The 12,452-nt window shown below is 44.9% G+C and overlaps 2 protein-coding genes across 2 annotated transcripts in view; one reads left to right on the forward strand and one right to left on the reverse strand.

Moving 5' to 3' along the window:
• The window catches only part of AGMAT (agmatine ureohydrolase (agmatinase)), an 11,660-nt gene extending 8,828 nt beyond the window's left edge, over window positions 1–2,832 (forward strand). Inside the window, exons 5-6 of the mRNA XM_011939908.1 lie at window positions 1,290–1,374; window positions 2,426–2,832. Of these exons, the coding sequence (XP_011795298.1) occupies window positions 1,290–1,374; window positions 2,426–2,499 (159 nt within the window). The 3' untranslated portion in view covers window positions 2,500–2,832. The remainder of the gene's footprint in view (window positions 1–1,289; window positions 1,375–2,425) is intronic.
• A 5,105-nt stretch (window positions 2,833–7,937) lies between these two features.
• DNAJC16 (DnaJ (Hsp40) homolog, subfamily C, member 16) overlaps window positions 7,938–12,452 on the reverse strand; it is a 46,049-nt gene continuing 41,534 nt past the window's right edge. The window contains exons 10-15 of the mRNA XM_011939947.1: window positions 12,185–12,367; window positions 11,937–12,013; window positions 10,287–10,367; window positions 10,106–10,204; window positions 9,035–9,205; window positions 7,938–8,533 (exon numbers count right to left, since the gene is read on the reverse strand). Of these exons, the coding sequence (XP_011795337.1) occupies window positions 8,134–8,533; window positions 9,035–9,205; window positions 10,106–10,204; window positions 10,287–10,367; window positions 11,937–12,013; window positions 12,185–12,367 (1,011 nt within the window). The 3' untranslated portion in view covers window positions 7,938–8,133. The remainder of the gene's footprint in view (window positions 8,534–9,034; window positions 9,206–10,105; window positions 10,205–10,286; window positions 10,368–11,936; window positions 12,014–12,184; window positions 12,368–12,452) is intronic.

Raw genomic sequence — 12,452 nt, forward strand, 5'->3', positions numbered from 1 at the left:
GTGAGCTGAGATTGTGCCATTGCACTCCAGTCTGGGCAACAGGAGCGAAAGTCCGTCTCAAAACAAACAAAAACACTAAACTTATCTTTTTAGGGTTAAATTTAAATAAAAGTGCATACAATGGGCCAGGTGCAGTGGCTCAGGGAGTAACCTCAGCACTTTGGGAGGCCCGAGTGGATGGATTGTTTGAGCCCAGCCGGGCAACATAGTGAGATCCCACCTTTACTAAAAATAAAAATTAGTCTGGTGTGCTAGTGTGCACCTGTAGTCCCAGCTACTAGGGAGGGTGAGGTAGGAGGATCAGTTGAGTTTGGCAGGTCAAGCCTTCAGTGAGCCATGATCACACCACTGCACTACAGCCTGGGTGACAGAGACCCTGACTCAAAAATAAATAAATAAAGTACATGCGATGGCACACCTACCTACCAAGGTAGCTCAAGAGTTTTAGACACACCCAAATAAAGCTCCAATAATGTGTGTGGGGAGTAAATGCACGCAGGCAGAATGGTTATGACTAGAAGCTCCCCGAGGGCAGGACCTACGTATTGTTCCCTACCTTGTCCTTGGAGTCTACAACAGTGCCTGATACATACAAATAGTAGGCACTCAAAGACATTTGAGAGTAAATGAACGAAGACTGCTTAAACCTAATCAAGTACCTTACATCCTCTAACATCTTAAAGGAGGGTGGCTGTAACTCTGTCTCTTGAAATGGCTATAACCATCCTCTCTTCTCATGAGGGATTTCTGAAACACATTCCTCATCCCTTTGCTTAGCAACCTTCTGGGCTTTTCACCTGCAGGATGGAAACCCTTTCAGACAAGGTCACTCTCTTCCCATTAGTCTCCCTCACTTATTCTGTCTTCTGGCCACATCTCACCACCTGAACTTTTCCCATCTTGGTGCCTTTGCCTGTGTTTTTCCCTCTGCCTGGCCTATCCCTTGAACTGGGTATTTCCACCTTGGGGAACCTTACCCACCTCTCCAGGCTGTTACCTGTGCTGATACCATTCTGGGCTTGCTTTTCTTGAAGCCCTTGGTGCAAGACATTCAAATGATTGGTTTCCTTGTCTCCATCACCACACCATGCAGCCCTCAGGAGCAGGGACTGTGTATGCATTATCTGTGCCTCTGGGAGGCCTGCCAGTGTGCCTGGCAGTCAATAAATGTTTATGGAGGGAAAGCCAATTCCAAGCCAAAGGGTGGCGTGTGCTGGGAAAAGCTCTGCTGGGTGCTTTTCACTGTAAATGATTACCACTGTGGACAACTCAGTCTTGATCTTGAATAGGCTCTGGAGATCATCCGGGGTTGTCAAGGCCTGAACGTGGTGGGCTGTGATCTTGTTGAAGTTTCACCACCATATGATCTTTCTGGTGAGTAAGCAAGAAGACTGTGATCCATGGGCAGCTGGCAGCTTAAATTACATGAAGCTAGTTAATAAGCAGAAAATGGGGCTGGGCGTGGTGGCTCATGCCTGTAATCCCAGCACTTTGGGAGGCTGAGGTGGGCAGATCACCTCAGGTCAGGAGTTCAAGACCAGCCTGGCCAACATGGCGAAACCCCGTCTCTACTGAAGACACAAAAATTAGCCAGGTGTGGTGGCACACACCTGTAATTCCAGGTACTCGGGAGGCTGAGGTAGGAGAATCGCTTGAACCCGGGAGGCAGAGGTTGCAGTGAGCTGAGATGGCGCCACTGCATTCCAGCCTGGGCGACTGACAGAGCGAGACTCCATCTCAAAAAAAAAAAAAAGAAAAGAAAAGAAAATGGATGCATCCCTTATATGACTCGGGGAAGTGGCTGAGCATGTCCAACGTTGAAGAAAACACACCTATTACTGCACACCTTACAAATATGAGCTCATTAACCCTAACAAAACCCCTAGGAGGTAGCTAAGTATTATTAGCTTGCCCACCAATCAGCAGAAAAGAAAGAAACCAGCCTGCAGTCTAGTGACAGACTGGCCCAGTCCCCCTCTCCTTTGACGTTTCATTGCAAAGTGAATTCTAAAGCATAAATAATATATGTTAATATTTATCAAGTAGGAACTTAGCTGGTTAAGATCTTGGAAGCAGATGCCATCCCAATAATTTTAATGTAGACAAGCTTATGGAGTTGGGCCTATTGACCTCAGAGGGTAGATAATATATACAGTACACATCATTATTATAGGTTCTCCTTTGGGAAAAGTCTGTTTTCAGAGTAAACAAAGAACTTTCTGAATTTTAAAATATGATTCCCAAATGATGCTTGATGGAGGCAGAGAGCCCGGGCCAAGTGTTCACAGCTGGTGGGCACCCTAGAGGGGTGCACAAGACAGGGCTCTGGAAAAGGAGGTACAAGGGGAAGAAAGCTGAGGAGTCCCAAGGCTTGGCTCAGGGGGTGGTCTGCAGGGTATTCATGTCAGGTTTTACTTCTTCGTAGGGAACACAGCCCTGCTGGCGGCTAACCTGCTGTTTGAGATGCTGTGTGCTCTCCCCAAAGTGACAACCGTCTGAGTCTTGTGCTCTTCAAGACAAAACAGATTGCGTCGCTGACAAGTTCTCAAGAAGAACTTATGAGTAAGCAGTCTGAGAACTAAAGAGTTGATGCCAAGAAAACTTTCTGCTGAAAGTGTCATTGCTGGCTGTGAAATCGGGATATTCGGTAGAACTCTCAACCAAACAGCAATATTTCTAAGGAACTTGGATTAATTGGAAAAAAAAAAAGAGTACTTGTACTGTTTTTTTTTCCCTTTGATGAAAGATGGAGGATAAAGGGGAAATGTGGAGAATTTCTTTCAAGATTATCTAAACATTAGAAACATGAAATTAAAAAAACCTATGAAATAATACTGTATAAGCATTCCATATTTCTATATCTTTTTTTTTTTTTTGAGACAGAGTTTTGCTCTTGTCACCCAGGCTGGAGTGCAATGGCATGATCTCGGTTCATTGCAACCTCCACCTCCCGAGTTCCAGCAATTCTCCTGCCTCAGCCCCCCGAGGAGCTGGGATTACAGGCACCTGCCACCATACCTGGCTAATTTTTGTATTTTTAGTAGAGATGGAGTTTCACCACATTGGCCAGGCTGGTCTTGAACTCCTGACCTGAGGTGATCCGCCTGCCTCACCCTCCTAAAGTGCTGGGATTACAGGCGTGGGCCACTGCACCCAGCCGCTTTTAAAAATTTTGATGATCTGCTTCCTAGAGTATTGAGTATCTTCCTTTAAAATATAGCTCCTCCTCGGACACTGCAGTGAGCTGAGATCACACCACTACACTCCAGCCTGGGTGATAAGGCAAGACTCCATCTCAAAAAAAAAAAAAAAAAAGAAAAACAGCTCCTATCCTCCTATGAGGTGCTTAGGGCTGCATCTTGGTTTTAGGACCACTGTGAATGTTAACTAAAAAGTATAAAATAACACGGAGAGCCCAGTGAAGAAACTTCTCGCTCAGAAGCCTAGAAGGGTACACACAATGTTTTCTAAACTAGAAAACCTAAGGCCGGACATGGTGGTTCACGCCTGTAATCCCAGCACTTTGGGGGGCCGAGGCGGGCAGATCACTTGAGGTCAGGAGTGCGAGACCAGCCTGGCCAACATAGTGAAAACCCATCTCTACTGCAAATACAAAAATTAGCCGGGTGTGGTGGCGCGTGACTGTAGTCCCAGCTACTCAAGAAGTTGAGGCAGGAGAATCGCTTGAACTTGGGAGGTGGAGGTTGCAGTGGGCTGAGGTCATGCCACTGCACTCCAGCCTGGGTGACAGAGCGAGACTCTGTCTCTTAAAACAAACAAACAAAAAAACCAGGCCGGATCCAGTGGCTCATGCCTGTAATCCCAGGCCTAGGCGGGTGGATCACCTGAGGTCAGGAGTTCAAGACCAGCCTGGCCAACATGGTGAATCCCCATCTCTATTAAAAAGAAAAAAAACAAAAACAAAAACAAAAAAACCCAGAAAACAAAACTAAACTAGAAAACATCAGCTGGGTTTTTTTTTTTTTTTTTTGTCTGAGACGGAGTCTAGCTCTGTCCCCCAGGATGGAGTGCAGTGGCCCGATCTTAGCTCACTGCAATCTCCGCCTCCTAAGTTCAAGCAATTCTCCTGCCTCAGCTTCCTGAGTAGCTAGGATTACAGCTGTGCGTCACCATGCCCGGCTAATTTTTGTATTTTTAGTAGAGACGGGGTTTCACCATGTTGGCCAGGCTGGCAGCTGGGCTCTTAATGTTACTTATTGTAACTCATTTCCTGTAAGACTCAATCTACTCTCAAGTTGATATACCCTCTGTGACAGCAATTCCTGAAATCTGCAGTTCAGCTGTGGTGATCTTAAGCATGTGTTGAGTTACATGCAAATTCAATTCTGTGGATAATGTGTCCATAATCAAATCATCATCTTGCAATGCAAGGGCTACCCCATAATTATCACACATTAAAATAGTTTATTTCTTTTTCCATTCTGTAATCTTAAAATAACATTAGCTTCAGTGCCTGTTCACAATACAAAAAAAGTCAAAAAACAAAAAACCACCCAAAACATAAAAACAATTTGACAAATAAGTTATTTGTTCCTAAGAGTATCAAAAGTGCAAAATATTCACCTTCTTTTTAGATCTCTCCCAAGTACAATCATCTTCCTTGACAAACTGAACAGACAGATTCAGCAGCTGCCACACTGCACTTGTCTTTAGGGGACAATGTCATACAGGTGGATGTAAACTACAGTTCATCTGTAAAGATGTTTGGTATCAGCTTTTAAAGAATTTTAGTTATTGGGAGGCTGAGGCGGGCGGATCACGAGGTCAGGAGTTCGAGACCAGTCTGACCAACATGGTGAAACCCCATCTCTACTAAAAATACAAAAATTAGCCGGGTGTGGTGGCGGGCGCCTGTAATCCCAGCTACTCAGGAGGCTGAGACAGGAGAATCGCTTGAACCCGGGAGGCAGAGGTTGCAGTGAGCTGAGATTGTGCCATTGCACTCCAGCCTGGGCCACAGAGCAAGACTCCGCCTCAAAAAAAAAAAAAAATTCTAGTTAACAAAACAGGTCTGAGTATGTGCATGTGCCTCCAATCTCTATTCCCAAACCAAGGAAATCACTAAAAAAAGTCAGATCACACTTTTTATAACAGAAAAATATTTATGTAATGATGGCGGCTGCAAATTGATTGGGATGTTAATAAATAAAAGGGAACAAGTATCAACAGGCTGCAAATGAGGAAAAAACCAACTTACCTGAAAACTACAACCAAATTCTCATGGCTAATAAGTGCTGGCAGTGAGACCATGGCCCCTGATGGAAGTTAGGGCAACCTCACCCCCTGAAATGTTGTTTAGTTGGAGCTGATAGCCTCAGTGTTAGATAAAAATTGTGCAACCAACACCTGAGCAATAATTTTTTTTTTTTTAAATTGGCATGTATTCTGCAAAGACTTGTTTTAGGCCAGTTTCACCCCATCCGCTAAACGCGATGCATAGTCTGTATCAACCAGAAGAACCCATCTCTAAAAACAGCAATGCTGACAGTCAGAGACCACTGTGTTAGAACCAAAATCGGGTCTTGTATGATTACGTATATCAGACGTCAGACAGAGCAATGGTGGCACAGGCTGAGCAGGACAACGGCTCATACGTTTGACACAAAAGTAAACAAATTCATGGATGCATTCAGGAGGAATGCCTTGCATGGAAAAGGGTAAAGTTCAATTTAAAATAAAAGCTCCCTAATATTCTCATAGGGCACCGGCTCTAAACCCGTCTGAAGAAGAGTTTTTGGGCTGAAACATCTGCCAGAAACATTGCCAACCCCATCACTACTTTCCTTTCCTAGTGCAAATGGAAGGCGCAGCTGTTTGAAGGTGCTTTTTAAAAGATCAAAAGATGACTTGAAGAGATAGAAATTTAAAAAAATGAACGAATCTGGCATGGTGGCTCATACTGATAATCCCAGCACTTTAGGAGGCCAAGGTGGAAGGACTGCTTGAGTCCAGGAGTTTGGGACCCACCTGGGCAACACAGCAAGACCTCATCTCCATTTAAAAAAATATAAATAAATAAACTTGGAGAGTTTTTGGCTTTTAGAAATTAAAGTCAGGAATTTCATTAGTACAGAAATTAAAAATAAAAACTAACTACCAAACCAAAAGACTACTCACATAAGCAATCTGGCCGTAAAAGAGCCAGAAAGTAATTTTGAGGACTGATGTATCAAGGAGCCAAATGAATTCCCTGACCACTTCTAGTTGGACCAGGTGCCATGAGATACAGCATTCAGAGGAAGTGTTCATTTTTAGAGGATCATATGGAAGAATGAAGCCTGGAAGTGATTTATTTTTTAATAAAGCTACAGACTCCATGAAAACTACAGGATTTCCTGGCCTTAAATAATTTATTACTTACCAATGTAGCTCAAGATTTAAATTATTCAGGATCCAAGTGGCTTAAAGCATTATGATTAAAGAAATACTAACTTAGCCGGGCGTGGTAGCTCACTTTGGGAGGCCGAGGAGGGTGGATCACCTGAGGTCAGGAGTTCGAGACCAGCCTGACCAACATGGAGAAACCCTGTCTCTACTAAAAATACAAAATTAGCCGGGCGTGGTGGCACATGTCTGTAATCCCAGCTACTAGGGAAGCTGAGGCAGGAGAACTGCTTGAACCTGGGAGGCGGAGGTTGCGGTGAACCGAGATTGTGACATTGCACTCCAGCCTGGGCAACAAGAGCGAAACTACGATTCAAAAAAAAAAAAAAAAATACTAACTTAGTAAATGTCCCATCACTGATTTTCACCCTTCACAAAGCCACCAAAGGCACCTTGCTTTGACATTTGAACGGACCACTCTTTGAAACTGTCCAAACTCAAACTCAGAACCATTGGTGGTTCTGCCCTGAAAAATAAGGGCAGGTGCTGATGGCCAGTCTGACCCCGATACTAGTGAAGCAGCTGTAAGTTAAGAGTGAAAACAATGAAGATGAGACATCAAAATATAGGCCAGAAGTGGAAAGTAAGCTTTTTGCAAAATGGGAGTCTAGAACAAGTCTTGGCTCACTTGCTGCAAAAGATGACTTGAAGAGACAGCACTTTTAGGGTAACAGTGTTCAAAATACAATTGTTGAGAAATTTTAAGTTCCTTGATACAAAGACATGTTTGGTATTTTACTAAAGAGACACTACTGGGGAGTGAAGAGGTTCCTTGAGCCTGATTCATAGCAGGTGAGTAGTTTCTCTTCAGTTTAACATCTACTGGCTTTATATAGCAGCTTATCTCTACATTCAGAGAACAAGATTACAAGTTATGGCTCCTAATATCCACACCCTAAAATCGATAGAGGCAGAAAGGCATCTGAAAACATACATGTCAACGGCTCAAAGTCATCACAGTACTTCTCACTGTGCAGACCCCTCCCCTGGCTACCAGCAGCGCTGGGGCGGCAGATGGGACGCTCACAGCGTGTCTCAAGGCTGCATCGCTTCAGCCACTGCTCAGCCTCCCTTTCCTTTTCTTGAGAACTCACATGCAGAACTCCCACTCATTCTTTTCCTTTTCAGACTGTGGCCAACAAACTGTTGTTGGGGGATACCCCCGAAATATACATTTAGCCACTTATTCCCAGAACAACCAGTAAATGTGAGATTGCTTGGAAAGGGGCCTTTTTCCAGATGCGGGGCTAGAAGCTGCCGTGGGTTGTTCAGGGTTAGGAGCATGCACCATGGCAGAAGCACAGCAGGGCCGGGACTGGGGAAGGGCCAATCACCCGGCCTGCACGACAGGCTCATGAGGGTCTGCCAGATGCCGTTTGCAGGGTGGAGCCCTGTGTTTCTCCAAGACACAGGACAGGAGGGTGGGGTGAGCATGGGACAGGGACAAGAAAGGAAGAGGGGGTGAGCAGTCTATTTTCAATGGTGTGGCATTCAGTGGGGAAAAATAAAACCCAGAGGAAAAGATTTTGATCTAGGGGATTCAAAAAAAATGGTGTTTTTCATTCCTAGGTTAGAACAGGACAAAGGAAAGATTCTTCTAGCCATGGTTCTAGAAGAGCAATCTAAAATCTATACTCTGTTCATTGTGGTAGTTTGAATCCTGAAAATACCTGTTCACAGGGGCATGTTAAAAAGTCTGAAGAGTTCCAATCTCTTTTGAAAATCCTCTCAGTCTAGTTCAGGCCATGATGGGATATAAAACCTCTGTAAGGAGCCCTCCAGCAGGCGTTCCATCCATAAGGAGAGCTTGCTCAACTTTCCTTTGATGGGCCTGGATCCAAGGCCACAGGAAGGTTTCCCTCGAGATTCACCCAGGTGGAGGGAAGAGTCAAGATCACTGCATGACCCCATGGCTTCCTCCTCTTCGACTGTTTTTTGGGGTTTGAAGAGGCAGAAGTATTTCTTGTGGCCATTCAGAGCCAGGACATAACCAGTGTAGTCACGTTCCATGAAATGCTTGTCATATTGGTTTGGGATCGGGGCTGCATCTTGAGCAAATTCTAGTAAGTATTCTAGCCATTCTCTGTGTTTATCTAGACTCAAGAAGGAGAAGTGTAGGCAGCTGCTCCTGTAGGAAGAAGAGAATGAGGACTCAGGGCATTTCCTGACACATTTAATTGCTGAGAAAATAAATACCCCGGTGAAACTTAATAGGCAAACGCTTTGTGTTGCATGGGGCCTGAACACAGAGAAAAAGAAGGCTTGCTGCAGGGGCCAGTGCCTTTCCAGCAGCTGCGACACTTCAGTCACCCATTCCCCCATCCGTTGCTCAGTGGAACTTACATTGCTCTTCTGGAAAATACACAAGGGCTAGAGAACAGTAACTGAAAGGGCTCAGGGAATAACATTGAGTTCAAGCTTTTCTGTTCAGAACCAACAGAACACAAAGTGAAGCGGGAAAAGAGGTCCCTGTCCCAATGGCTCAGATGTGGATTGGAAAGGTCACAGCCAGTATCTTGTTGCATGGATAAAGCCCCACAAGACCAAAGAGGAAAGCGTGCAATTTCAGTGTGCCTGCTTCTCTCTCTCACACACACACATACATACATGCGTACACACACACGCTTACCCAGTGAATGTGTAGACCTCCAAAGCAAATTTCTGTAGTAGGCTGGTCTTGGTAGAATTCGACAGGATGAGGACCACATTCATGTGGCCTGGCCTCAGACGTACCAAGTTACTGGTGTATGTTACATCTGTGAGTTCAGTTACCTCCACAAAGCCTTTTTTAGGAATCTTGCTGTGGAGAAATATTGAGGAGTTAAGATGCTGTCAGAATAGGGGAAAGCCATCACTTTGAAAAGAAACAGTGAAAGAAAACGCTAACCAGACTAGGTATGTTATTCACTGTGCTTGAGTCTAACACATCGGTAGGATGGGGATGGCCTGACCTAGTAATCCCTGACCTACAAATAGCCTTTCTGTGTTGCTTTTCTTTTCTTTTTTTTTTTTGAGACAGGGTCTTGCTCTGTTGTCCAGGCTTGAGTGCAGTGACATGATCATGGTTCACTGCATCCTCGACCTCCTGGGCTTAAGTGATCCTCCCACCTCAGCCTCCCAAGTAGCTGGGACCACAGGCGCCTGCCACCACATCCAGCTAATTTTATAAATTTTTTGTAGAGATAGGGTCTTGACATATTGCCTAAGCTAGTCTCCAATCCTGGGCTCAAGCAATCCTTCCACCTCAGCTTCCTAAAGTGCTGGGATTACAGGCGTGAGCCACTGTGCCCAGCTTGATGCTGCTTTTCAGGTGCAGAAGTTGTTCTAGGACAGAATGAAGACAACTGTTGTTCAGTCTGTGTTCTTTGTCTCAGAGACCCTTGCCTCTCGCTGCTGGGTGTGTATGTGCACAAGACTGGTCACATTCATTGACACTTTAGGGATAAACCATGTCCTTCTTCTGGCTCACCTACCACTTGCCTGACAGGCTTCTCTCCTTCTGCCTTCATTATGAAATCTAAGGCATCTAAATACCTAGAGGGTCTTAGTCACAGTGACTTTTCCCCGTATCCACAGTTTACATGGGAGGAGGTGCATGGGAGTTCTTCTCTACACTCTATGTTCCAGTGCTGTGTTATCAGATGACAGGATCTGGGGGGCAGGTGCTGGGGAGGTGAGTCTGGTGTTTTGTTAGAGAAACCTGCTGTTTTCTTTGGTGAAGCTTGGCTCAGTCTTCCCAGTCTTCTCTTGGGCTTCCTCTTTATCTGGAGGGTTTGACTCTCGCTCATCATTCGAGTCACTAAAGAAAGAAAAAAGGAGTTTTACAAAAAAAGTGTAAACAGCAACCATGGTGGTGCACAGAGAAGTCACAGGACATTTACCTGAAAGCCTGAACGATGACAGTACCGAAGAGGATGAAGAGGGCAGAGAAGATCAGGGACAGCAGGGGCATCATTTCCCGCCTAAAACCAAATTAACACACTATTAGCTCAAGTTAAGGTTTCTTCTCTCCAGCTAAATAAAATAAAATAAAATAAAATAAAAATCCCAAACCAAAAACTCTTCACACCAATAAACACTTACTAATTTCAGGCAAACAGAGCTTTTCTTGGTGGGTGGAGGTGGTGGAGGGGAAGGCAGAGATTGCTCAGTGTTCTAATTCAGTTTATTCTAAAAGTTTGATTTTGTATCTCAGTATAATAGGCTATGCTCAATAAGTTCTGCATAAGGAAACAATAAAAGGGATAATAAAGGATTTAAGGTATAAATGTGGAAGCATTTTCTGATATTGTGGAATTATTTCCTCAACTTTACTGATTTTTTTCTGGCCAGAAAAATTCAGATGTAGCCCAGAGGGGTAGAGTAGGGAGATAAAATTGATCTTTCAAGATTTCACCTAGGACTGGTGTTCTGAAATTTTATGCACCTACCAACACTCATCAAAGGCTGTCATTTGTCAGGTGCTGTGTTGGGTGCCAGGAATCACAAACATGAATGAGATGTGGTTCTGTCCTTCTGGGGTTCATGGTCTCATCGGTAGGTGGGAGTGGGTATCCCTCTTCAGGTTAATTCACTCATTCCTTTTACATCTATACACTGGCCTCCATGTGTATTGGGTCCTGTGCTGGGCACCAGAGGTTCCCTAATGAAGAGACAGTCCCAGGCTCTGCTGCCCAGAATGGCAGCCATGGGTGATCCTTTCCCAGACAGTGGGAAAGGGTCAGTCAGCCAATATAAAAAAAAGGGAAGTGGCCAGGTGTGGTGGCTCACGCCTGTAATCCCAGCACTTTGGGAGGCTGAGGAGAGTGGATCACCTGAAGTTAGGAGTTCGAGGCCAGCCTTACCAACATGGTGAAACCCTGTCTCTACTAAACATATAAAAATTAACTGGGCATGGTAGCAGGTGCCTGTAATTCCAGCTTCTTGGGAGGCTAAGACAGGAGAATCACTTGAACCCGGGAGGCAGAGGTTGCAGTGAGCTGAGATCGCGCCACTGCACTCCAGCCTGAGTGACAGAGCGAGACTCTGTCTCAAAAAAAAAAAAAAAAAAGGCCGGGCATGGTGGTTCACGCCTGTAATCCCAGCACTTTGGGAGGCCGAGGTGGGCGGATCACCTGAGATCAGGGAGATCAGGAGTTCGACACCAGCCTGACCAGCATGGTGAAACCCCATCTCTACTAAAAATACAAAAATTAGCCGAGTATGGTGGCGTGTGCCTGTAATCCCAGCACTCGGGAGGCTGAGGCAGGAGAATTGCTTGAACCCGAGAGGCGAAGGTTGCACTGAGCCCCAGATTGAGCCTGGGGTACAAGAGCGAGACTTCGTCTCCAAAAAATAAATAAATAAATAAGTAAAAAATAAAAAAAGAGAAGTTACTGAAAGAAAAAGGGGAATAGAAAATGTGTAAACGTTCTTCCACTTGCCTCATCAAGTGTACATTGAAATTTAATAATGATGAACTCTTTTCAAAAGAAAAACAGTGGTATCAGTATTAACAGAGAAAAAGAAATTCAAGCTGGCAATACCCCTACCAGTTGTTGTGAAAAATGCTATCCCAGCAGTCTGAGATGTAGTCAGAAGCAGAGTAGAACCATCGAAGGAGAAAAACCTATGTAGAGAGAAAATGGATGATGGTCAGGACTGAACCCGGAAGGGAGAGTCCCTCTACCCTGCAACACAGTGCTGCTGCTAGACCTCTGCTCTGAGCAGAAATCCGCCACCAGCACTGTGTACTCACAGGCCCTCTTGGCGTCCCACCCTTCCCGGCCTCGATGCTCACAGGAGCAAGTTCATCGGTCAGGTCGGGAAGCACTGCTTCAGAGGACAGAAGAGCTGGATCTTTACGCAGCTGGTCGAGATAGCCCAAGAGGATAAATTTGTCACTCTCACTCCCAGTCCAAGGGTCTTCCAGGGTTTTATACACCACCCTTCCTGCAGTGTTGCGCCTTTCTAAAATAGACACCTGGAAGAAAAGGAGAGAAAAAACATCAGAAATTTCAAAAGCATGGTTAAGTTACAGTTGTTTGCTTTTTTTTTTTTTTTTTTTT

This window comes from Colobus angolensis, unplaced genomic scaffold (genome assembly GCF_000951035.1).
Source record: "Colobus angolensis palliatus isolate OR3802 unplaced genomic scaffold, Cang.pa_1.0 Scaffold185, whole genome shotgun sequence".
Taxonomy (NCBI): domain Eukaryota; kingdom Metazoa; phylum Chordata; class Mammalia; order Primates; family Cercopithecidae; genus Colobus; species Colobus angolensis.